The following is a 25,090-nucleotide window of genomic DNA, read 5'->3' as shown; positions in this document are numbered from 1 at the left end:
CTACGTATAAAGTGTCTTGGTGTTTGGTCGCTCTCAAATATTCTTATCCTTCATAATCATACATCTATTAATTAAAACATGAGACCTTAACTAGAATATAGAGATGACTACATACAATAAAATTTACAGAACCAGCAATCACCTCTCTATCAAAAGGTTGGACCACTTGAGAAAATTTAAACAACCAAGCACCAAGCTATTGGAATCTCACGCGTTTTCACAAGTTGGCAGAGACCCTTAAACAATCTGACAAAAAAAGCTAAAAAGCAGTACTCCTTAACAATCTGACAATTATTAATGAAAATCGATTATCTAAAAAAACAATCCAATATTAAAAAAACAATATGACAATTGGATTCTCTACCTTCCTAAGCTCCTCTTTCAAGTCTGTGATTTCAGTCTCAGTCTCAAGTTTGATGTCACATAGCTGCATCTTCGGTTCAAGTGCTACCATCTTCAGCTCTGTAGGTGGGCCTGAATCGTCCCGTGTATATTCTATATAATATTTTTATAAAAGTGGAAGAACTGTAATGTCTGTTTTAAAATAGACAAATATTAATAATTATTTCCTCCGTCCACAAAAGAATCAATTTTTAGAGTTGTCCTAAGTCAAATTTTTTAAACTTTGATCAAATTTTTAGAAACAAATGCTAAGATTGATGATATTAAATTAGTATCATTAGATTCATCATAAAATATATTTTTATAGGATGTGCATTTATGTCATAGATGTTGTTACATTTTTCTATAAAGTTAGTTAAATTTAAAAAAAATTCTTTAACACGTATTCTAGAAATCAATTCTTTCACGGACGGTGAGTATATTCTCGAAACTTTCATAATGATAATGGTGGCAAGCCAAATAATATAAAATTCCACGTATATTTGCCCAGCCATTCAAACTTGCCTCGTTCCCGTACTCCTCGCATCCCTCCGTACGCCGCCGCCGCCTGGCTCGCACCGCCGACAGCGTCTCAGCCCAGGTCGAACCTGCCCCTTCCCAAATCGGGTTCTAGTTGGCCGCCGCCGCCCTACACCCGGTGCCGAGGCCTTCGCCGGTGAAAGCGGGTATTCCCACCCCCTTCTCTTCCCTGTTTGCTGTGTGAAACCGAGTTCACAAACTACCTCAAGCTATTTGGTTATTCGATGCCTAGTAACTTCTAACTTTTTGCGAAAATTATTGGGTTACATGTGCAAACCCATGTCCCTCTACTAGATTCGCCCCTGGGTTTTGGATTTGGAGACATGGCGGAAGTGGATGGCAAGCTCAAGGACTACGAGATCAGGAAGGAGGGAGAGGCAGAGATCCTCTTGCACTAGAGGAACGCCGTTTTTTACAATCCCGTGCAGGTCTCTTCGTCTTCCATTTTTCGTGTTAGTGGGGGCGCTGTTCTGTCGGTTCCTTATCTGCGTTAGCTTACAGTCTGCACTCTTGAAATTTACTGTAGCGACATGTTGACTTCCAGTTGATCAGTCTTTACCGCTTGTAGAACTGCTTTGCGGTATTCTGTAGGATTTCTTGAGTGTTGGGTGGTGACTGGTGTGGGATTGGGTCTGTAGGCTTCAAGTTTATCAATTCTACCATTAGGGTGCTTTGTGCCTTTTAAAACTATTTTGTTATCACAATTCATTTGCATTTACTAGTGCTTCGCACAGACTAGTAGCGGTTAAGCTTGGTATTACGCAGAGACCAAACAACGAATTGTGTTTTGTGTATGTCTTGTTTATCTGGCTGTCTGTGGAAATCAATTAGTGATCAAGTTGTCCACTCCAAGTTTACCTCATTCTACCAGTTTGTGCAGCTAAATGAATTTATCCACTCGACCTATATGCTTATCATAGTGTGTGGGAACAATGTAACTTTCAAATTTCTTAGATGTATTGCAAACTTCTAAGTCCTAATAATAGATCGAGCTTCTGCATGTCATATTCTGGTATCGGATTATGCACCTGGCAAAAAAAAAGTCTAGTGGTTTCACATCACAGTATTTATTATGGCTTCATTGAAGAAGATAACAGTTTCAAATTGTGATGTAACTCCCTGATTTTTTCCATAACAGATACAAAGCTATGAAACATACTTTTTTCTCTAGTGAAAGTAGTTACTGTTTGTTGATAGTCAATTTGTTATTGTTTTAAAGTTGTTACATTTAGGAAAAATCACATATGACTCCAAAGTTAGGGATAATTTCCCAGTTGTACCATCATACATATTTCTGAAAATTGAAGTTTACTGCTTTGATTAGGTTCACAACAGAGACATGTCCATTGCTGTTTTAAGGACCTTTGTAGCCAAGTGCAAGGAAGAACATGAATCACTGGTGGACAAGAGGAATACATCACATGAGAAAAACAAACTGAGTGAAACATCCAGTCAAAATGGAGACGATGCATCAACTGGCCAACAAGATGAAATGGATGTTGTTTGTGAAAAGGAGCTAAATAAAGCTGAAGATCAAATTGATGATTTGTCAAAAGAAGTAACAAAACCTTCCTGGAAAGTAACCAGAGAGCTTAAGCCACCACTTGTTCTCGAGGTGAGACTTCTCATAATAATATGAAATTAGGTTTGAAAACGGTTTGAATACAAACAAATATATATGGATATGAATACAGATAGTCACTTTTTATCGGATTCAGATTCAGACACAAATATTGTCAGGTGTGTTGGATACAGACACTAATGGATAGTTTGGGTCAAGGGATAGTCGGACAATAATAAAATAATACATATCTGTATCATATACCCAACTTTGAATATCCATCTGAAAGGGACATTGAATATCTGGGCTTGGTTACAGGCAGATTTAAATCCTTCGGAAGGATGGATAGATGAGAATATCCTTCCCATATTTCATCCCTAATGGAAATGCAGTTTCTGTATACTTCAACATCAACATTAACTGATATCTAGTTTTTTTTTTCCTTTCAAATATCTAGTTTTCTTCTCATAATATCTAGGTTTGTCGATTGCACTGCTAACTTTTTCCCCAGGCTTTAGCTGCTACTGGGTTGTGATCTCTCCGGTATGCCCATGAAGTTCAGGGCTTAGGAAAGGTAGTTGCTCTGGACAATGATAAAGGTAATTCTACAGTTTACTAAACTTGCTTCTTATGTTCCTAGCTATTGTCACCTCCGCCCTTGATTTCACTAATTCACTATGGTTCTTGTTTCTTCAGCTTCTGTTGAAGATTGCAAGCGAAACATAAAGTTTAATGGCTCTTCCGCTACTAGCAAGGTGGAAGCTCACTTGGTTGATGCTCGAATTCACATGCTGATGCATCCAAAAGAATTTGATGTGGTAAGGCATTCGAGAAAAATATTTCTAAATCTGATATTTTGTTACCGTTATTCTTATTCTTTCTAAGATGAAACACAATGGATTCAACGTTGTTGTATACATTAGCTTTTTTATTGGAATGATGCTTTGCGTGTGTCATGGCGCGGGGGTTATCATTTATATGGTTATGTCTCTGGCTACTGACTCTGAATCAATGTTTTCAAGTTATCCGATTAATCGTGATTAATCGTCCTAATCGGTCCCTGGTGACTGATTAGGGGTATCGTCGACTTGTACAAGTCGTCCGATTAATCGTGATTAATCGTCCTAGTCAGTCCCATGGCGACTAGGTTCGACTGGACGACTTGAAAACATTGCTCTGAATCTGAAGTATCTAGTGATACGCCATGAAATAATTGCATTAAATGATAATGGTTGTTTCTATAAACATTGCAAATTATATTTAGTATGGTTTTACATCATATTTTCTTCTCATTGTTCTTAGGTTGATCTTGACCCTTATGGATCACCATCTATATTTCTCGACTCAGCTGTACAGGCTGTTGCTGATGGTGGTTTATTGATGTGCACTGCCACTGATATGGCAGTTCTTTGTGGTGCCAATGGAGAAGTTTGTTACTCGAAGTATGTCCGTGCTACGTGTTCAAGGAATGTTCTATCTGAGCAGTTTATAGTGTAATAATCATTTATGTTTTGTAGGTATGGTTCCTTCCCAACCAAGGGAAAGTATTGCCACGAAATGGCTTTGAGAATCCTCCTTGCCAGTATTGAGGTACATTACAAATTTCAATATATATACTGGGGAGTGGGGACTATAAACTACTTCCATTTCAGGCTTTTGCTAAGTGATGTATCAAGTTAATCTGCACTTTGCATGCTTCATTCTTTGGGTATCTTAGTTTCTCATTCCCTTAACCATTCTTTTCTTACACTAGAGCCATGCAAATCGGTACAAGCGATATATTGTGCCTGTTCTCTCTGTGTTCATGGATTTTTATATCCGTGTTTTTGTTCGAGTATTCACGTGAGTTTCCCCCGTCTAGTTCCTAATTTGTTTCATATTTGGTTAAAGTACTTTTTTTTTCTAATGTGGCACTGTATATGGATTCCATATGCAGTTCTGCAAGTGAAATAAAGAATACACCTCTTAAACTTTCCTACATATATCAGTGTGTTGGCTGTGACTCTTTCCATCTTCAATGTCTTGCGAGGACTGTTCCGAAGGTATGTTTTGCATACCATTTAACTCTTTTATACAACATTCACTCCATTATTATTATATATTGACACTCTCTTGACTTTCCTTTTGTTTATTCTTCCTATACAAGCAGAAGAATAATGGTGTGAAGCATGTACCTGCTATTGGACCTGTTGTTTCTCAAGAGTGCAGTGATTGTGGAAAGAAATTTAATGTAGGTGGGCCAATATGGTCAGCTCCTATTCATGATCAAGACTGGGTAGTTTCTACTTTGACAAGTGTTAAGTCAATGAAGGATAGATATCCTGCATATGATAAAATTACTTCAGTTCTAACTACTGTGTCAGAGGTATCTCTACACCTCCCCCCTCCGCCACATGTAGGTGTGTTTTGGAAAAGTGTTCCATAGTAGATTTTGACCCTTAATTCTTCGTGCAATTTATTGTCACCTGCCACAAAATCAATATAATACTAAAGACACTTTGAATACAAATTTACTGGTGCAACTTTGTATGCACTAAACATTCATATAATTTGATGAATTATTGTTCAAAATTAAGTTTGACTTTCCCTTCTCATGCCTATTGATGCCTGAGGAGTATCATTTTGTTATTTTTGTGACTGTTAAAGGCCTATCAATTTCTAATATTATTTTGTATCGCCAACTCCAGATTTTTTATGCTTTAGTAGATAGGTTATAAAAAGATAACGCTTGGAAGAGTTTTAAAGCAAGGTCAATGTTTTCATGACCTATTAATCATGGTTTACTGCTCAAGTCAAAGAAACAATGTAGGGGACACCAAATTATAGTTCACTTTAGGTTTGTCTTAAACTTCTAACTTTGAGTTTTTCACCGGACTGTTAGAAAAATATATTAAGATCTATAAGTTCAAATAAATGCACATCAGAACATATTTCATGGAGAATTTACTAAACCAATTTTGGTGTATTTTTCTATAAAATTGGTCACAGTTAGAGAAGCTAGACTTAGGACAAAGTCACAAAACCAAAGTATAAGCTATATAATTGGGAACGGAGATATACAATCTAGATGTATAGGCCATTCAGTCAAGAATTTGGTTATCTAGTCAATAGGTTGCCCAAGTGCAACTAATAAACCATTTATGGGCCATTTTTTCATTCCCCTTTTGCATTATAAAAATTGAATGATTGCAGCTAAGTTTTGGGAGGATTTTGCAGAAAGTTTGACTCTATAGCTTAACTTTTGTCTTTTGGCAACCTTTTTTTTTTGAGTGACTAACTGTTTGCCATTCATGAAGTATTTTGTATACTCTCTGAACACTAAACTTCATTTGAGTTGTCCTGATGCAGGAGTTACATGACATTCCATTGTTTTTCAGTCTCCATAACATAGCAGGCACTGTTAAGTGCACATCCCCATCTTTGGTTATGTTTCGGTCTGCAGTTCTAAATGCAGGGTATCGGATCTCAAGCACCCATGTTAACCCACTTGGGGTTAAATCTGATGCCCCTTGGGATGTTATTTGGGACATCATGCGCTGCTGGGTAAGTTTGGATTGTTCCTATATCTATCAGAAGTCAAAATCAGCATCTCGCGTCAAGTATGAATTGATGGATGTCTTTCCTGTATATATGAACTTCTAAATTACCGTGCAAAATTTGTTGCAAACCTCAACACAGGTGAAGAATCATCCTATTAAGGAATAGCCACGTGACTCACCTGGCACGGTGATCCTTTCGAAATCGCCAAAGCTAGAAGTATGTTGTCTATAATTATTGGACCTACAATGTTCCTTATATGTTTTTTTCCCTATGTAGGCTGCAAACGGTATTATCTATTTTTCTATTATTCACTTTTTGTGGTTTTCATAGGCAAATTTCAAGAGCAGTTGCTGCCCTCAGCAACGCTCAGGCAAAGAAGATTAAACGATTCCTTCCAAACCCAGAGAGGCACTGGGGTCCGAAGGTCAGAGCAGGCCGGAAGATCACAAGCAAACATGTTTCTCTGTTGGGCCCTGAGGCTATCAATGGTGCTGTGAATGGTGGTGGTGACTGCCACAAAGAAGGAAACGGTGATGCGCCAGATAATACAGTCCCTGAACCTGAGGGGATCAAAGACGTCGTTGAGAATGAACCCTCAAACAAACGCCAGAAAAGCAGCGATGGACAAAAAACCAGCGATGGCGAAGCAGCAAACATTGTGGAAAGTAGCCCTTGTCGTAGAAGGAAAATAGAGCGAACAAGCAACACCATGATCAAACAAAAAAAAATTGATCATAGGCTGTACGGAGTAAGTACTATTAACATTGTATGCATACAGAATCTCGACTCCAGCTACAACTCGACAATCCTTCTCCAAGAACCTACCACATGTGAGGTCAACGTTCTCGAAAAACCTGCACGAGCTGGAAAAAATCTTCCAGCCGCAGGGATCACAGACAGCAGGATCTCTGGGATAAAAAAAAAGGCTAGACAATCGTTGGATACAAGCAAAGCAGGCTCCAAGAATGCTGCTGCATGAGTTGGCGTGGCCAGGGCCTAGACGCTTCGGTCGGAACCATCCAACTTTCTCGGGGCCTTAGGCTGTCTCCAAACTCATTTGTAACCAACAGAGTACCTATACAGAAGACCCATTTTGAGTATCAAGAGAGGCATAACCCAAATTTTTTAGGTTATCCTCTCTTCTCGAAACACATTTGCAGAGAGTGTTGTCTTTTAGATCTTGTTGTTGGAGAAGACTAAAAATAGATATGAAACCTTTTACCTGTAGCGCTACCCAAAAGACAAATGAGTCTTGTATTTTGGATGACGATTGTTGGAGATATTCTGACAATCGTTCCTTTTCGACCGTTAGAGGGTCGGAACAAAATCACAAGGCGTACAAAAAGAATAATGGATACTGCTAATTACTCCTCCTCTATTCTAAGCTATAGATCGTTTTGATTTACAGCTGTATAATTAGTTTATATTTTCGTCTATATTTAATATTTTATGTATGTGTCGTAAGATTTGATGTGATGAAAAATCTTAAATTTTTTTTAGTTTTTTGGTTGAACTAAACATGGACTGGGCCACTGCATGATGACCCCGGCTCGTCTTCCCAAAACCACCCAAGAAAATGCAACGTGACAGCGGCTGCACGTTCGGTGGCAGCGACGCGGCACACGGGTCCGAGACCTCTCGCCATCCGTCAGCGAGTAGCGAGCCCAAAACTTCCATGCGCGTGCCACTCGTGTCAGTAGACGACGACCAAGGCCTGATCCCGCGGCATTTCACATGCGTCCACGGACCACGACGCGTCGACGCTGTATGTAAAGGGGGACAAGGGTGAAAAAAACGTGGCTTCACAGCTCAGATTCCGTTATCTAAAACGAATGAACGACACCCGTCCGTTTTGGTCGCCGGAGAATTGACACATGCTGTGCTGCGAGCTCAGTGACAGTGAATGATGGAGTAGTAACCCAGAAGCCGGCGCCGCGCCAATGATGGGTCGGGTCGCAAACTGCAAACGTATACTACAGGGGATTGGTCCAGCGTGGCCGCATTGTCCAGCCGATCCGAATCCCATGGCAATCAATCAATCATGCACCGCCGACGTGTCTCTGCTGCACGCCTTGTCATATCTGGATTTGGATGCATGCACGCGTTCCGGATTACAGTACGTACGGTGATTGATGGATCATGGAGGCCGTTCATTTCGTTCAAGAATTTTATTTTATTGCGATTCTAGATACAAGTCAAATTTCGGTGAATTTAGTGAGGCCTTAGTTTGCAAAAATTTTAGTTTTTTTTGGCTATTGTAGCATTTTCGTTTTTATTTGACAAACATTGTCCAATTACAGAGTAACTAGATTTAAAAGATTCATCACACAAATTACAGGTAAACTGTGTAATTAGTTTTTATTTTCGTCTATATTTAGTGCTCCATGTATGCGACCAAAGATTCGATGTGACGAAAAATCTTAAAATTTTTTGCGAACTAAACAAGGCCTGTGTTAATTTATAGAAAATAATATCAATATTTATGCCTCTAAATACAACTATATGTTTATGATAACGATACTTATTCAGTATTATTATAGACGTCATTAATTTTTTTACCAATTTAGTTAAATTGAAAATTATTTGATTCCTCAAAAATAAGAATTATTACATGTCTGAAATACAAAACATGCCTCGCATTTATCCATCCAAGATTTTGAACCAAGTGTCCATTTGAGGAAGGTTGAGTTGAACTAAGACATTATTCTGTCACAAATCAAACAGGATAAGGGTAAGCACGCATGGGATGTGATTCGTTCCCAACAGCAACGGGCCTGAAAGCCGATTAAAAAGGATTGGTTTGCGTTTAAAGTTGGCTGAGAAACTGGAATTAACAACCAGCGAAACCTCCTTGTCAAAAAAAAAAAAAAAAAAACAGCGAAACCTCTCATCGTGTGTGTCAGACAGACACATGCTCAAACAATCACAAGAACTAAGGCCATGTTTACTTCCACTCAAAAACCCAAAATTTTTCAAGTTTTTCCGTCACATTGAATCTTTAGACGCATGCATGAAGTATTAAATATAGACGAAAATAAAAACTAATTGCACAGTTTGGTCGAAATGTACGAGACAAATCTTTTGAGCTTAGTTAGTCCATGGTGGACAATAATTACCACAAATAAATGAAAGTGTTACAGTGTCGCGAAATTTTTCTCCTCACCAACTAAACACGGTCTAAGGCGTTATTTAGTTCCGAAAATTTTTGAGAAATTGACACTGTAGCGCTTTTGTTTGTATTTGATTAATATTGTACAATTATAAACTAACTAGCCTCAAAAGATTCGTCTCGTCAATTCCGACTAAATTGTGCAATTAGTTGTTATTTTCGTCTATATTTAATACTCTATACGTACGTCTAAAAATTCGATGTGATGTGAAATGTGAAAAAATTTGCAAAATTTTCTGAAAACTAAACAAGGCCTAAAGATTCCAATCAATCATGGCCGAGACCGGTGTTTGCTTAGACGACGCCGCTTGGCGTCTGCTCGACCGTTGTTTCCTGAGAATGGGGTAGAAACATTTGACTAGTTGCATAATGATTGATTGAGTGCTGATTGGTTTCTGGAAAATGGTTTGCCCCAGAAAATAATGTTATTCCCTCCTTCTACTTTACTCTGTCCGTCCGTAATGTTTTGATCACAAAAAAAGGGAATTTTGATCAACAACCGTTCAAATTACAAAGCATCATCAGTACAATTGTATTTGGAATATCTCTGAGATGAGATATTATAGTACTGGATTTTTTTTATCAATCGACAACACATTATAAGAGAAGTCAAAGGTAAATTTTAAACTATCCAGATGCTGGATAGTTTAAAATTGAAGTAGCCAACATTAATTGTAAAGCAAACTTGTATAACTTTGCCCCAAGACAATCTAACCTTGTGTGGCCGCAGATAAACAGTTTCTTAGCTGCTTCTAAGAAAACGTACCAAGCCGTGGTTAGTTTGGCAATCTGTGTCTTTTCACTATCAAACAGTGCAGTGGTGTTCTTTCTTATTCAAATGTTCTTCAGACAATGCGACAGAAGAGAGTAAACAGTACTCCAAGTCTCCAAATCTTAGCAAAATTGTTTGGTCTCTCTGGTGGCCAGTGCGATATGCAAAGTTTCCAAGGTTGGTCACTTGAACTTCTCTCGTACCATCAGTTTTCGCTACTAGATTGTACTGAAATTCTTCAGAAAACCAATTTTCGTTTTGCAGATATTCCGAAAAAAAAAGGAATTCCTCAAATCAAAAGTATAGAGACCTTAATTTGAGGATTACTGTTTGGACAAGCCCTTATCTGCTTTAGCATGTCAAAGAAACGTAGCAAAGCTGTGGATAGTTTGACAATCTCTTGTCTTCTCGCTATCAAACAGTGGTGTTCTTGTTGACAGGTTCTGCAGACAAGGCTTTCCAGACAATGCAACATCAGAGAGCAAAATAACACTCCAAATCTTAGCAAACTGATTTGGTCTCTCTGGTGTGCTGTGCGATATGCAAAGTTTCCACGGTTAGTCACTTAAATTTCTCTCGCACCATCAGTTTTTGCCACCAGTACGTGTTGTTCTTGTTCAGAAATTCTTGGTGTATCTTGTTTTGCTTGCAGATAATCTGCCAAAAAAGAAGTAGTGCCTCAAAAATACAGCAAAGCACCCTCCAAAACCTTCAGCAAAACGATTCCAACAGCGAGCTGACAAGACAACCAAGATACACCAAAATCAGGCACAAATCATCACCGATTCATCATAGCTGGCCTCGAAGGCTGGAACATTCAGGCCTTGTTTAGTTCGCAAAATTTTTTGTTTTTGGGTACTGTAGTATTTCGTTTTTATTTGACAAACATTGTTCAATCACGGAGTAAATAGGTTCAAAAGATTCATATCACAAATTACAGGTAAACTGTGCAGTTAGTTTTTATTTTCTTCTATATTTAATGCTCCATGCATATGACCAAAGATTCGATGTGACGAGAAATCTTGAAAATTTTTGCGACCTAAACAAGGCCTCATTCACTCTGGATGCTTCACGAGGGACACCCAAAAAGCAGCACCAAAAATAACATCTCTCCTCCGGGGCCCACATGCCAGTTAGACTGAGAGAGTACACAACTACTAGAGCTGAGTTAGCCTGTATATTCTGCAACCATCTCCCAAGATCCCCATCCTTCGTCACCAAATCTCATGGCTGGAAAGCACGCGAGAGACGCCAAGATATTTCTCCTCCAGAAGCATGAAGTGCACCGGAAAAGAGCCTCGCCGGAGCCAAGGTAGAAACATCTGTTTTACCATCTCCGGCACGCCACGTGTCCAGCTCTGCCCGATACAAGACACCCCAGCTCCCGCTATATAAAGCTCGCCCTTCCCCAGCGCCCTCCCAGTCCTGACTGCGAGGGCTTCTCATCATCACTAGCCAGCTAGCTAGCGTGATTAACCACGACTGCAAGCTAATCACCCGCGCTAATCACACTCAGTAATTTTGCGTGTGACAAAGGAGGGCAGGGTAATTAATTTGATAAAGGTACAAGCTACTATATACATATATATATTCCAGTGCGTGGCGTCCAGTTCGCTAGCTGTCCGGGCGAGCGAGAGAGGATCAGAGAGAGATGACGGTGACGCCGAGGATTACGGTGGGGGATGGGCGGCTGGTGGCGCACGGGCGGACCATCCTCACCGGCGTGCCGGACAACATCGCGCTCACGCACGCCTCCGGTGCGGGGCTCGTCGACGGCGCCTTCGTCGGCGCCACGGCCGCCGAGCCCAGTAGCATGCACGTCTTCACCTTCGGCACCCTCCGGTGAGCTCCTGCTCTGCTGCTCCTGTATATGTAATCTGGAATTTTCTTGTGCTTTTTGTTGGGAAGTCGCGAGAATCCCGGGCCCAGACCTCCGGAACGTTCAGGACACTTGGCTCTCAAGCTCCATGTGACCACCATGTCATCATCGTCCCGTTTCGTCCATCTCTTAGCCTGTTTTCGTGGCAGGGAGCTGCGGTTCATGTGCTGCTTCCGGTTCAAGCTATGGTGGATGACCCAGCGCATGGGCACCTCCGGCCGCGACGTCCCGCTGGAGACACAGTTCATGCTCCTGGAGAGCCGCCCAGGCACGGGCGACACCACCGGCGGCGGCGGCGACGGCGACAGCGGCGAGACGGTGTACGTTGTGATGCTGCCGCTGCTGGAGGGCCAATTCCGGGCGGCGCTGCAGGGCAACGACCGCGACGAGCTGGAGATCACCCTCGAGAGCGGTAAGCAGCAGCGGCATGAGCATGACCTGGCTGGCTGGCTGCCTAGGCGCTTTTTGGCTATTTCTTGTTGTCCTGTGTTGCACTCACGTGAAGACGATGAGACTGACGTGCGTGTGTGACTGGCGTTGGGTCGCCGGCCGGCGCCGCCGATATTTTCTTGCTTGGTCGGGGATCGGGTGCGCGTGACCCGGTGACCGTGAGCAGGGGACAAGGCGGTGCAGACGGCGCAGGGGACCTACATGGTGTACGTGCACGCCGGGACCAACCCTTTCGACACCATCACTCAGGCCGTCAAGTGCGTTTTTTTTTTCTCTTACCTGTGGTACTGCTAGACTGAATGAATTCACCTGCTTTCAGATTATTAAGGCCTGTTTAGATTGGAGATGAAAATTTTTAGGTGTCACATCAGATGTGTCGGAAGGATGTCGGGAGGGGTTTTTAAAAACTAATAAAAAATAAATTACATAGTTTGTCTAGAAACTGCAAGACAAATCTATTAAGCATAATTAATCTGTCATTAGCATATGTGGGTTACTGTACCACTTAAGGCTAATCATAGACTAACTAGGCTTAAAAGATTCGTCTCGTGATTTTTAATCAAACTGTGTAATTAGTTTATTTTTTTATCTACATTTAATGTTTCGGCCTAGTAGTCACTGTCATTTCCAGGGTAACCGAGGCTAAATTAGGCAACATTTTTTTTACCAATTAGTATATTGGTATTTTTAGGATTTGATATTTGTTCATGTGTCATAGCATATCAAATTTTTATCCTTGTCTAAATATAAAAATAATTGTAAATTATTAATTATCTTTGTGCCAACATAAATAAGATTTTATTAGGTTTGTAATTTTGTCTAATGAGTTTTTTTTTTAATTCTCGGAACCAAAAAAATATAGAAATTATAATGAACTAAAACTACAATTAATATAAAATATATGTAATAAGTGTTGCCTGAAAAAAAATAAAATTCAGACACTTAACTTTAACAAGTCCCATATTTTTTTTAAGAAAACAAACAACATTTTGATGCGTAAAAAAATGGACGCAGGGTGGTGGAGAGGCACCTGCAAACGTTCCATCACAGGGAGAAGAAAAAGGTACGTCTTCGTGTGACTCTTGTAGAAAAATGTAGAATAGAGAGCCATAGAGCAGTGGCCGGGCGGTGTCGCTTTGCGCTTTGCGGGAAACTGAAACTGACGGTTGTGGTGGCGCAGCTGCCGTCGTTCGTGGACTGGTTCGGCTGGTGCACGTGGGACGCCTTCTACACCGACGTCACCGCCGAGGGCGTCAAGCAAGGTCTCAAGAGGTTAGTTAAAAAAAGAGCTCGATCCAAATAATCTTTGTGATTTGCTTTTTGCGTTTATTTTCGAATGGCAGAAAATTTGACATTCTGCAACTTTGCAGCTTGGCGGAGGGCGGCACGCCGCCGCGGTTCCTGATCATCGACGACGGGTGGCAGCAGATCGGCAGCGAGAACAAGGAGGAGTCCAACAACGCCGTCGTCCAGGAAGGAGCGCAGTACGTGACCGCCGTCGCCATCAGTCTTGGACTCTTGGTGTGTGCCAAGCTCTGCTCTGGTGAACGAGCGAAGCTCAGTTTGGTCTGCAATGGTGCGTGTCGTGCAGGTTCGCAAGCAGGCTGACAGGGATCAAGGAGAACGCCAAGTTCCAGAAGAAGAAGAATAAGAAGAAGAGCGACGACGACAAGGATGGCGGCGATGATCAGCAGGCCCAGGCGCCGGGGCTGAAGCTGGTGGTGGAGGAGGCGAAGCGCGACCACGGCGTGAAGTACGTGTACGTGTGGCACGCCATGGCGGGGTACTGGGGCGGCGTGAAGCCGGCGGCGGAAGGGATGGAGCACTACGAGAGCGCGCTGGCGTACCCGGTGCAGTCCCCCGGGGTGATGGGCAACCAGCCGGACATCGTCATGGACTCGCTCTCCGTGCTGGGCCTGGGGCTGGTGCACCCGCGCAGGGTGCTCAGCTTCTACGACGAGCTGCACTCGTACCTCGCCTCCTGCGGCGTCGACGGCGTCAAGGTGGACGTGCAGAACATCATCGAGACGCTCGGCGCCGGGCACGGCGGCCGCGTCGCGCTCACCCGCGCCTACCACCGCGCGCTCGAGGCCTCCGTCGCCCGCAACTTCCCCGACAACGGCTGCATCTCCTGCATGTGCCACAACACCGACATGCTCTACAGCGCGCGACAGACCGCCGTCGTCCGCGCCTCCGACGACTTCTACCCGCGCGACCCGGCGTCGCACACCGTCCACGTCTCCTCCGTCGCCTACAACACCCTCTTCCTCGGCGAGTTCATGCAGCCAGACTGGGACATGTTCCATGTACGTCTGTCTCAGTTTTCTCTTGTCGATCTGTGTACTTGAGTGACTGGATCTGGATGCATGATCACCGAATTATTGAGTGTGCCTTCTGGATGCATGCAGAGCCTGCACCCGGCGGCGGAGTACCACGGCGCGGCGAGGGCGATCGGCGGCTGCCCGATCTACGTCAGGTGAGTTCCTGATCACAACGACGTCGTTGTCAATCGCGGCGTCCGTCGCAGCCAGGCCGGCAACAATGATCGATCCCTCGAGGCAGGGGAAACCGAATGATTGGGTTGCCCTTGCGGCATGGCAGCAGAGGTGCCAGCCTCACGCCCCGACCAGTCGTCGGCGCCGCCATGATTGGCCTTCGCCATCAGCGAGCGCATCACAAGGGCGCGGCCTTGCCTAGTTGCCTGGCACACAAGCTGCAGTAGCAATCTGCACGGCTTGCGCGAACCGCGCCATGACCAGCCGACAGCGACACGACGGCTGCGGCTGCTCGTGTCGCCGTCCGACACGCCTTCCGGCGGCCGGCGCGCGAGAGCGTGTCGTCTCTGTCTCTGCGACTCTGTCTGACATGTGGTTCTGGTTCCTAATAGTAACACTCTGCTTTCATTTCACGTGTCTCTCTGTCGCAGCGACAAGCCAGGCAACCACAACTTCGAGCTGCTCAAGAAGCTGGTCCTCCCCGACGGCTCCGTGCTCCGCGCGCAGCTCCCCGGCCGCCCCACCCGCGACTGCCTCTTCGCCGACCCGGCACGCGACGGCACCAGGTGAGCACTGCGCCGGCGATCCTCATCCTCCATCGACACTGTTCGCTTGTCTGAAAGCTCTGATTGAAAGTATTATTCGTTGATTTATTATAAAAGAAAAACGCTATATCTTCTTGTAATGTAATGTAACGTGACCTTGCGCAGCCTGCTCAAGATCTGGAACGTGAACAAGTGCACGGGCGTGGTGGGCGTGTTCAACTGCCAGGGCGCCGGGTGGTGCCGCGTCACCAAGAAGACCCGCGTGCACGACGCCGCGCCGGGGACGCTGACGGGATCAATCCGCGCCGACGACGTGGACGCGATCGCCGGCCTCGCGGGGGCCGGCTGGAGCGGCGAGGCCGTCGTGTACGCCTACAGGTCGGGGGAGCTCGTCAGGCTGCCCGGTGGCGCCACGCTGCCGGTGACGCTCAAGGTGCTGGAGTACGAGGTGTTCCACGTCTGCCCCGTCAGCGGGGTCGCGCCGGGCGTGTCGTTCGCGCCCATCGGCCTGCTCGACATGTTCAACTCCGGCGGGGCGGTGGAGCAGTGCGAGGTCCGCGGCGGCGGCGGTGGCGCGGGCGCCGTCGTCGCGCTCAGGGTCCGCGGCTGCGGCCGGTTCGGCGCGTACTGCTCGCGGAGGCCCGCGAGGTGCAGGCTGGACGCGGCGGAGGTGGACTTCAGCTACGACGACGACACGGGGCTCGTCGCGCTCCATATCCCCGTGCCGGAGCAGGAGTTCTACAGATGGGACCTGGAGATCGATGTCTAGAGGTTCTCCCTGCCTGTCGATCTGTGGCAATGGTGCTTTCCGCCTATTCATTCTTGAGTGGTTTTACCATTAAACGCGTGTGTGGTCGGTGTGTGTGTGTGTGCTCGTGTGCGACATGGAGAGGCGTGTGCAATGCATGATCTGATCATGAAATGGACACGGTCCGCCATTGACGCGCCTCTCTTCGTCCCTAGAAGAATAAGCTAGCCTCTGCTGTACTGTCTTTGCTGCATCAATATCTGCATGCAATAAACGACTACTCCATCTCCACGTATGCAATGTGATGTGACAAACAAAGCACATCTCTCTCGAGTTCCATTCCATGATAGTGTTCTCTGTACATGTGTATAAGTTATTGTGCTACAGCTACAACGAGAGGACATGCACTGAACGCGCAAGCATGCATGCGCGGGGAAGGAACTCGATCGATCAAGGGTGGACGAGGGTGACGTTGTACTCTATGATGGCGTCGCCATTGTTGTTGTCGAGGAAATGCGTGCGGAGCAGGGCGTAGCCACGGGCCAGCCGGAACGCGCCGCGGCCGCCGACGATGGCGAGCTCCCTGCCGACGGGACGCGTCACGGTGTTCCGCGAGTACACGACGAAGGCGCTGCCGTTGAAGGGGCCGTCGGTGAGCTCGAAGTCCATGCCGAGGACGAGTGACAGCTTGCCCCTGCCGGACGAGACCCACAGCCCCTGCGCGTTGCCCACCACCTTGGACTGCGGCGAGGGGCCCTCGGTGAGCAGGTCGTCGGCGGCGTACAGGGAGCTGAAGGGCACCGGGACGTAGGGCCTCGGGTCGCGCCCGGCGGCGCGGCCGATCAGCACCGCGCTCGGGTCCTTCCCGCTCAGCGTGTCGTGGAGGAAGAAGTGCAGGTGGGTGGTCTTCTCGTGGCGGGCGGCGGTGGCGGTGGATCGGAGGGAGACGGTGACGAGCAGGACGGCTACGAAGCGGAGCACGGATGGAGGAGTGGCCATGGTGTGCGTGTTTTCTCTTCTTGGATTGGATTGGAGTTGGATCTGGTGTGTGTGGAAATTACACGCAACCGATGAATTTGGTGGACAAGTATAGAGTGTGATTTGCAATGCATTTTTATAGCCCAAGATAGGATACAATTACGGTAATCAATTGTGGTAATAATTGTTAATGGAATCAAATATGTGCGGCAAGCTGTTCCTCCTAATCCTAAACATGGAAGCTAATAACCTGTCAATCAATATAAGTAAGGCCCTGTTTGGTTTGGGGTGATATCACCCATCATCTCTACTATAATTAAAATCTTCTCCAGACAAATCCCACTTACAATATCAACGACTCACAGCACATATCCTACAGATTTAACGGCCCAGATTAAAAGTATGATCACGACCTTACACACCCTCAGCCTCGCGTCAATCGCAAATGCCGCAACCTTCCCTCAGCCTCGCTCCCCCCTCCCTTACGTGCGAATCCGTCGATCCTGCCGATACCGCCGCCATACGCATCCCCGCGCTACGCCTCCTCCGCCGCCGCCAGTCCCGTCCATGCCGAGCGCCATCCCCGTCCCAAGCCACGCCGCCGAGCACCCCCTCGGTGGGGGGCCCGACATCCTTTTCTCGCAGGCCTAAGCCAGACCGCGACTTCGCCATGGCCACCACTGCCACCCCACCGAGCGCCGCCCCTGTCCCAGCTACTGCCCCGGCCGCGATGCCGATCATCACCCCGCCCCCGCCGAGGCCGCACTCGCTGTGAGAGGCGCCGCAACGCCCTCGACCCCTCCCAGCCTGGAGAACAGTTTCCAGCCGAGCGCCGCCTCCGCACCCGCCGAGGCATCTTCCATGGTGGGGAGCACGATCAGGTGGGAGGAAAGCCTGGCGGCAACGAATCTGGTGGGATCAGATCGGTGCTATAATTCCTCAATAAGGACCGGCTCCTCAAGCGTTGCAACCCGCGTCCCGGCCGCCATCCCGCGCTCTGTAGTTCGCCTGCCGCCGTCAGTCATCGACCCAGGCACGCAACCAATGGCACAGCTTGAGGCAGCAATGATGGAGGCAAAGCGCGGGACGACGCCCAGCCTGGGTCCGTGTAGGTGCCGCGCTCCACGCCTTTGCGCCAAGAATCACGCCAACTCCGACGTCTACTGCAGCCAGCGGAGGTACGTCCTCAGGGTGTTTGATGAAATGGCCGTTCGAAATGCCGTGAATTCAAAATCCTTGCCTGTCTCCGTCTCCTCCTCCATTTACTTGAATAGGTGGCCAACCAGCTAACTATCACGGCAGTGCGGCAGCAGTCAGTCTAACTGTGTTGTGTCATGGTGACACGAACCCACCCGCTCTTCCCTGGACGGCGCGAGTCACCAGCGATGGTATCGGCAACTGGCGTGGCAGACCACTTCCTCGTATCCTTCTCTTTCATCCTTCAACGACCCAATGCTGAGGAGGACGGCAAGAAGGTCTAGGCCTTCCTCACGGAAATGGAGAGTGCCATCAGGAACCATCTGCTCTGGGCCAACGCCACCAACTAGACTCAAGGTGAAGCCCTGCCCCACTCATCCTTGTTTTTCAGTAAAAATGAGTTGCTATTGTTTCAAGTGCATAATCAATTTTTTACCTGAATATCCCTATGCGAGTAGCTACCAGGGCCGGTCCTGAGATTTCAGGGCCCTAGAACGAACCCATAACTATGGGCCCTTAATACAAACACTTAGGGCTTGTTTGGATGTTGTCGGATTTACCTCAATCCACGTGTGTTGGAGTGGGTTTGGGTGGAATTTTGTTTAAGTTCTACTCCAATTAACCCCAATACATGTGGATTGATGCGAATCCGACTACATCCAAACAAGGCCTTAATAAAATAATAAATCTGATATATTCACATGATCAATAAACACTTAAACATGTATTAAAACAATGTTAATATCAATAATAATTTATTATAGATGTTACCTCAAGTTGCTATTGACATTCCTATACGCTAAGTTGTAGACTCCGAAATGATATCAATATAGTGAAGTAGAGATGTAATTTCCGTCGAGAGAAAGAAACACTAGCCCACCTTTTAAGGGGGTGTTTGATTAAAGTGTAACAGGTACTATAGTATTTTTATTTTATTTTGCAATTAGTATCTAATCATGGACTAATTAGACTTAAAAGATTCGTCTCGCAAATTATTCTCTGGCTGTGTTTTTAGTTTTATAAATAATCTTATAGATGTACAACAAAGGGTCCAATTTCCAAACATTTGATGGGATAAGTGTTAAAAAAGCACGTCCAATCAAATAGGGTCTAATTGTCTTGGCATAGGCAGAACTAGGATCACGTCATGAGGGCCCGCATCGAGGGGTTTCTCATAATGGTAAAAATTAAAAATAGAGAGACTGGTACACCTGCACATTGATCACAGTTATTATGATCAAAGTGTGGCTTTGTGATTGGTCTAATCCTACTATTACCACCGTGTACATGTACAACATATTTTGGAGCCCTTCTCAGCCAAGGGCCTAGGACGACCGTCCCCCTCGCCCCCCCTCAGGGCCGGCCCTGGTAGCTACCTGTGATCCTATTTTCACTTATTCAGATCATGCTCAGGGTGTCTGCCTCCACAGAACAACGCCACCTCAGATTGAGTTTGATCCTCTGGGGAAATAAATCACTTCCATTTTTCTCTGAATACCAGTAGGTCGCCACACATGCCCTCCTGTTCCTAAAAAAAAACTCTGAAACTTCCTTGGTTCAATCTTTCTTGCATGGGTTCTAGAGAGGATCTTTCTTTCTTTTGTGTTGTGGTTGTTGCCTAATTGATTTCCATTCTACGCAGGTTAGCTGGAACATGACTCGAGCAAAATGTGTTGCAGATTAATTGCTATTTTGTGGATTTCAGTGTGCTGAATCTGTTTAGGCATTTGATATTTCTTTCTTTAGTTTTTTGCACGTGGATTTCATCCCCATTTCCTAATTTAGGCATTCGATATTTCTTCTGTTTGATGGATTTTCCATGCTCTACTTGCTTGTAGCAGGCAACTGCTGATGATTGGTTTCATTATGAGTCGAGGGGCAGCAGTGGAGTCATATTTATACGGTAAATATAACATGCTTTGTTTTTAGGTTTTGCGACATAATTTTCAAGACACGCAATATTACACATGTGACAAGCACGAATGTTTACATATATACTCGAGCATGTGTATAGGACAGTATGGAGATGCAGCAGAACTCATTCGTGAATTTATTGGCGCATAAAAGAAATGTTAATGTAAAACAATATCTTAGCCACATCACGAAAAAGGTCTATAAAGTGCAGGTCGTGAGCCTGCCACACCACGCTCTTGTGTTGATTTCATAAACTTTTTTTTAGATTAAATAACACTTTAACGTTTAACTTTTATAGTATTATTATTTTATCGTGCGATCCGTGTATTTTTAGTATAAATTGTCAAGGTGGTAGCGATGTAAAACAGTTTGGGGATTACCGGTAGATGGCTGTAGCAACAGGTAGACATATCTATAATAACCATTGATCAAGTATAATAGATTGTTTTAGTTTTACCATATTTTCAAATTAATAAGATAGGTTGTTTATCATCTTTGATGAATGTGTGTTACTCTAGATGTCACCGTAGCGTTAGCACGGGCAATATACTAGTATCGAATAGTTGAACACACATATGAAGTACTAAATATAGGTTATTTATAAAACTAAAACACAGTTAGAAAGTAATTTACGAGACGAATCTTTTGAGTCTAATTAGCCTATTATTGGACACTTTTAGTCAAATAAAACAAAAATGCTTTGGCCTTGTTTAGATGCACTCAAAAACCCAAAAATTTACAAGATTCCCCATCAAATTGAATCGGCACATGCATAGAACATTAAATATAAATAAAAAATAACTAATTGCACAGTTTACCTGTAAATCATGGAATAATCTTTTAAGCCTAGTTACTCCATGATTGAATAATGTTTGTTAAATAAAAACAAAAATGCTACAGGCTCAAAATCCAAAAAAGAATGGATTTAAACAAAGATCATCCCCAACCAAACACCCTCTAAGGTCCTATTTCGTTTACATCGGTAAACTTTAACTTCCGTCTTAATATTTGAATATATATACGAAACGAATCTTTTAAGCCTAATTAATCTATAATTGAACACTAATTACCAAATAAAACAAAAAAACTATAGCACATGTTAAACTTTAACGCCTTCAACAAAAACACCACTATCTGTGCCCGTGGAGAATCCGGCGCATGGAGAACAGAGCTTTACACGTCACGCGTGAGGCAGCCGCCGCCGTTCCTTCATTGCGAGCGTCAACATCACGCGGTGGGGGACTCCGCCTAGGAAAGGAGTCGTCATTGCCTCGCAATCGACCACCAATCAATCTTCTTCCCCTAGCCTTGTACGTCGCCGCTCAATCCTGGCCTCCTCCGCCTTCTGGGTTGTCGTCGCTCAGTCCAAGACCATGCATGCTCTGGATCAAACCTACACCAGTCCTCCACGGCCCTGCCCAAGCCACGACGAGCTCCACAGGGGCGGAGGACCCCATAAGGAAAGGTACGGCGCTTTCCATAACTTGAATCCTGAGAGCATCCATCCCCTCAGTGAATCACCGGCAGTTCATCCAAGGTCGGCGTCCGCCATGGCTGAATCTCTGTTGGACTGCTGGAGGAAGTGGGATGGGGTATAAACGAACCGTTAGGACCTGTACAATGCAAGGGCACTTAAGGAGATGATTAAGGTGAAAAAGTAAATAAGCGTCTGTGTTAGAGCTTAGCATGCAATAGTAGTTTTATTCAAACGATGCTTAGATAGAGTAGGGGTGCGTCACAAGTATAAGATAATGAAGACAAAAATCCATGAAACTCAATTGAAATGAGCAGTAATGTGCTTAGATATACAAACAAGATCCAAGCTCTGAAGTCAATGGTACCACAAACAGGGAAAAAAAAAACAAATCATTGTTACATAGCAGTACGTAACACAAACTATAACACGGTTCCACAACAATAAACTACAATGCAAATGTGTTCAGGTAACAACCAAAAGAACAGTTGCAATCGCAAAAAAAAAAAATGTTCACAATACACCTGTGATCGTTGCAATTGCAATGCTCATTATGTACTGTGATTTGAAAATTGTAACATGCATTATTTTGGGATATAGTAGCAGTTGCAAGAATAAATTATAGACTGATTTAGCCTGATATGTTTGGTTACAGAAGCCAACTATGTTGATCAAAGGATTAGAGTTCAAAAGTGGCTTTTCATGCTATATAACATGGGAAAACCTTTAAAGTTGCACATAAGCATCAAAGCAGAAACAGTACCCAGGAGGACGCATGTCCTCGACATCGCGACTGTCCATCTAGCTCCTCTCCATAACAAAAGTAACAGAGGATAACGGAGCCGCTTCATCTCTTTGTCTTTCCAAAGTTCCAAAGCGCGCTAGGCCCTTGGACACTGACTAGCCCCTAGGAAGATTAATAAGCGTACATTAAATGTGATTCAGCGTTTGTGATTTTTTATTTTGTATTCTTCTTTTCTTTTTTTTTTCTTTTTCTTTTTGGTTGCTGGAGCAAGATGAGGAAGTGCCTATCCAGAGCCTGGATATAAACAAGAGGTGTCTACCCATGCAATCAAGGCAGACTGGGTGGCTGGCAGAGCAAAATCATTGTCTGCGCAATGAGAAGCATACAAGGCAGCACACAAATATGATAAAGTTACTTGGGAGCTTTTAGATATCATATTTGTTATTTAACAGCAGATCAAGCATCCATATTCTAACTACTTATATAGAGCAGCGGCCTAAGATTATGAACCAAGCTATGCAACAAAACTTCTCAACCTTTGCATATACCCCCTCTATATAATCCTATTAATTAGCAACATGTAGTGTATGCATATAGAAAATAAGCGTGCATACCCAGAATCAAACGAATAGTGTATACATGCATACCTTGCAAGTAGCAACAGACAGGCGGCAAATGGGACCAAGAGGTCCAAGATACCGGGATATGTACCGATGCTTACTGGTTTATGTGCATTGCTGAGAAAGCACACTTGAGGAATTCTCAATCTTCGTTAACTTCCTGAGCAAAGTCTCACAAGCTGATGCGCTCACCAAACATCCTGCTCATTACCATCATCAACCAGTCCTTGAGCCACAGCCTTCTTGACCCAAAACTCCTCTGTCTCACCCAATTCAGCATCGTACTCTTCATATGCCTCACTTCTACCTCCATCGCCTACTTCCTCCCAATCCTCCCCAATTATACCATCCTCAAACAAGTCCCCAAACTCATCATCCACCTCTAATGAACCTTCCTCTTCTGCTGCCTCATCATCTTCATCCTCATCACTGTCACCATCAAACGTGAGAAGGCCTTTCTTCCGAGCACGCCGCATCCGCTTTCCCTCCCGAACAAGCTCCTCTAGCCTATCCCTCCCAACCAGCATCTCATCCTCCACTAGGAGCCTCCCATCATCACCAAACGCCTCCACAAGGAACACTGAATGTCGCACCCCGTTCACACTGACATAGAACAGCTCTGGATGTCGTACCAGCATGGCGCGCAGCCTGTTTGGCAACCCAAAGTCTTTCCTGAAGTGCGTGAGGTGATCCACGAGCGTCCGCTTCTCCACCGTCATGGCCAGCACCTCCCGCACCACGGCACACGCCCGCCGCTCCAACATCTCCAGGCTAGCGCCCTCATCCAGCTGCTCGAACGGGGACACCTTGGGAAGGCTATGGAACCGCAGGAGGTAGTCCCTGTGCGCGCGGCGGAGGTTAAGCCCGCGGCGGAGCGGGAGGTGCGGAAACCTCCGCGGCCTGTCCATGAGGCGGTCGGGCGTCGCGGCGGGGCGAAGAGAGAGGGGCGGCGGAGGCGGCGTTGGCGGGGGATCGGCGAGCTTGAGTGCATGGCCGCGGGAGGTGTTCACGAGTCTGAAGAGGTCCGGGTGGCGGGGGCAAAGCGTCGCGCGGAAGTCCATGGCGAGGCCGAGGTCGGGGGCGAGGTGGACGAGCCTGTTCACCGGAATGCTTCCGCGCGGGGTCATAAGGAGGAGGCGGTGGATCTTGGCGGCGAGCGCGTCTGCGCCTGTGCTGGTGGCGCGGAGCGCGGCAAGGTCGGCGGCGAGCGCCTCGGCGGCGGGAGTGAGCCCGACCGCGAGGGTGGAGAGGGACGGGGAGAGCGGGAGGGAGGTATGGGCCTGGAAGAGGCGGAAGAGGGCCGGGTATCGGAGGACCATGGGGATGAGCGGGCGGCCGCGGCGCGGGAGGCCGAGGAAGCGGCGGCAGCGGTTGAGCACGCGGAGCGGGAGGAAATGGCGTGGCTTGGAGAGGAGGAGGGTGAGGAGCTTGCGCACGAAGCGGAGGCGGCTTGCGCGCGCCGCCTGGCGGTCGAGAGCAGCGCAGCGGACCAGCTTCGGCGGTGGCAGCGGTGGGGGTCCCGGGAGCTTCGGCGGTGGGGGTCCCGGGCGCCCCGCCGCGGTTGTGGCGGCGCAGCGGATGGTGAGGGTATGGGAGAGGGGTTTGGCGGTCGAGTTCATGGGGTGGGGACGGCGAGGGCGCGCGGGGCCGGACGGGTGCGCGAGCAGGAAGGAGCATGCGGAGGAGGGCGCCACCACCACCATGGCGACGGGAACCGGCGGACGAGGTTTCGACAGGGATGACGATTCATGACCGGATAGGGGAGCGCAAGGGGTTTTGTTCTGTTTTCTTTTCTTTTCGATCCCCTACACTTTGATTTTTTGAAGACGATTTCCAATTTCCAAGCCTCTGATTCGTCCCCGGACCCTGGTGTGTAATTTCTGCGATGCTGGTGATTCGTTAACTTGCGTCCGTAGTTCATCTGATAGACTGCAGATAAATCAGACGAATCTCACAGAGGTAATTTGAGTTAGGCCTTGTTTACTTCCACCCAAAAACGCAAAATTTTTCAAGATTCTCCGTCACAACGAATCTTTAGACACATGCATGGAGTATTAAATATAGACGAAAATAAAAACTAAT

At 45.9% G+C, this 25,090-nt stretch overlaps 3 protein-coding genes and 1 pseudogene across 8 annotated transcripts; 2 read left to right on the top strand and 2 right to left on the bottom strand.

Annotated features, from left to right (window-relative positions):
* LOC8061427 lies at positions 1,218-7,435 on the top strand (annotated as a pseudogene).
* On the top strand, positions 11,277-16,380 carry LOC8057100 (probable galactinol--sucrose galactosyltransferase 2). The gene is made up of 10 exons (XM_002466192.2): positions 11,277-11,805; positions 11,992-12,254; positions 12,459-12,549; positions 13,307-13,355; positions 13,473-13,564; positions 13,663-13,776; positions 13,884-14,598; positions 14,701-14,768; positions 15,219-15,353; positions 15,498-16,380. Exons 1-10 carry the CDS (start codon positions 11,615-11,617, stop codon positions 16,099-16,101), a joined length of 2,322 nt encoding a protein of 773 aa, XP_002466237.1. The 5' UTR covers positions 11,277-11,614; the 3' UTR covers positions 16,102-16,380.
* On the bottom strand, positions 16,203-17,686 carry LOC8057099 (dirigent protein 4). Its single transcript, XM_002463637.2, has one exon. It carries the CDS (start codon positions 17,077-17,079, stop codon positions 16,531-16,533), a length of 549 nt encoding a protein of 182 aa, XP_002463682.1. The 5' UTR covers positions 17,080-17,686; the 3' UTR covers positions 16,203-16,530.
* Positions 21,031-25,024, bottom strand: LOC8057098 (protein ROOT PRIMORDIUM DEFECTIVE 1). Of its 6 annotated transcripts, none has more exons than XM_021459066.1 (3): positions 23,036-25,024; positions 22,407-22,550; positions 21,031-21,782 (listed from the first exon to the last, which is right to left on the bottom strand). In XM_021459066.1, the coding sequence occupies exon 1, from the start codon at positions 24,709-24,711 to the stop codon at positions 23,197-23,199; it is 1,515 nt and encodes a 504-aa protein (XP_021314741.1). In that variant the 5' UTR covers positions 24,712-25,024; the 3' UTR covers positions 21,031-21,782; positions 22,407-22,550; positions 23,036-23,196. The 6 variants fall into 6 exon arrangements, with proteins under 6 accessions (XP_021314741.1, XP_021314745.1, XP_021314749.1 ...); XM_021459070.1 differs by having other exon boundaries at positions 21,031-21,742; XM_021459074.1 differs by having other exon boundaries at positions 21,031-21,739.

Source organism: Sorghum bicolor, chromosome 1 (assembly GCF_000003195.3).
Source record: "Sorghum bicolor cultivar BTx623 chromosome 1, Sorghum_bicolor_NCBIv3, whole genome shotgun sequence".
NCBI classification, from domain to species: Eukaryota; Viridiplantae; Streptophyta; class Magnoliopsida; order Poales; family Poaceae; genus Sorghum; species Sorghum bicolor.
The sequence above is the reverse complement of the archived record's forward strand: the minus strand, read 5'-3'. Positions and strand labels throughout refer to the sequence as shown.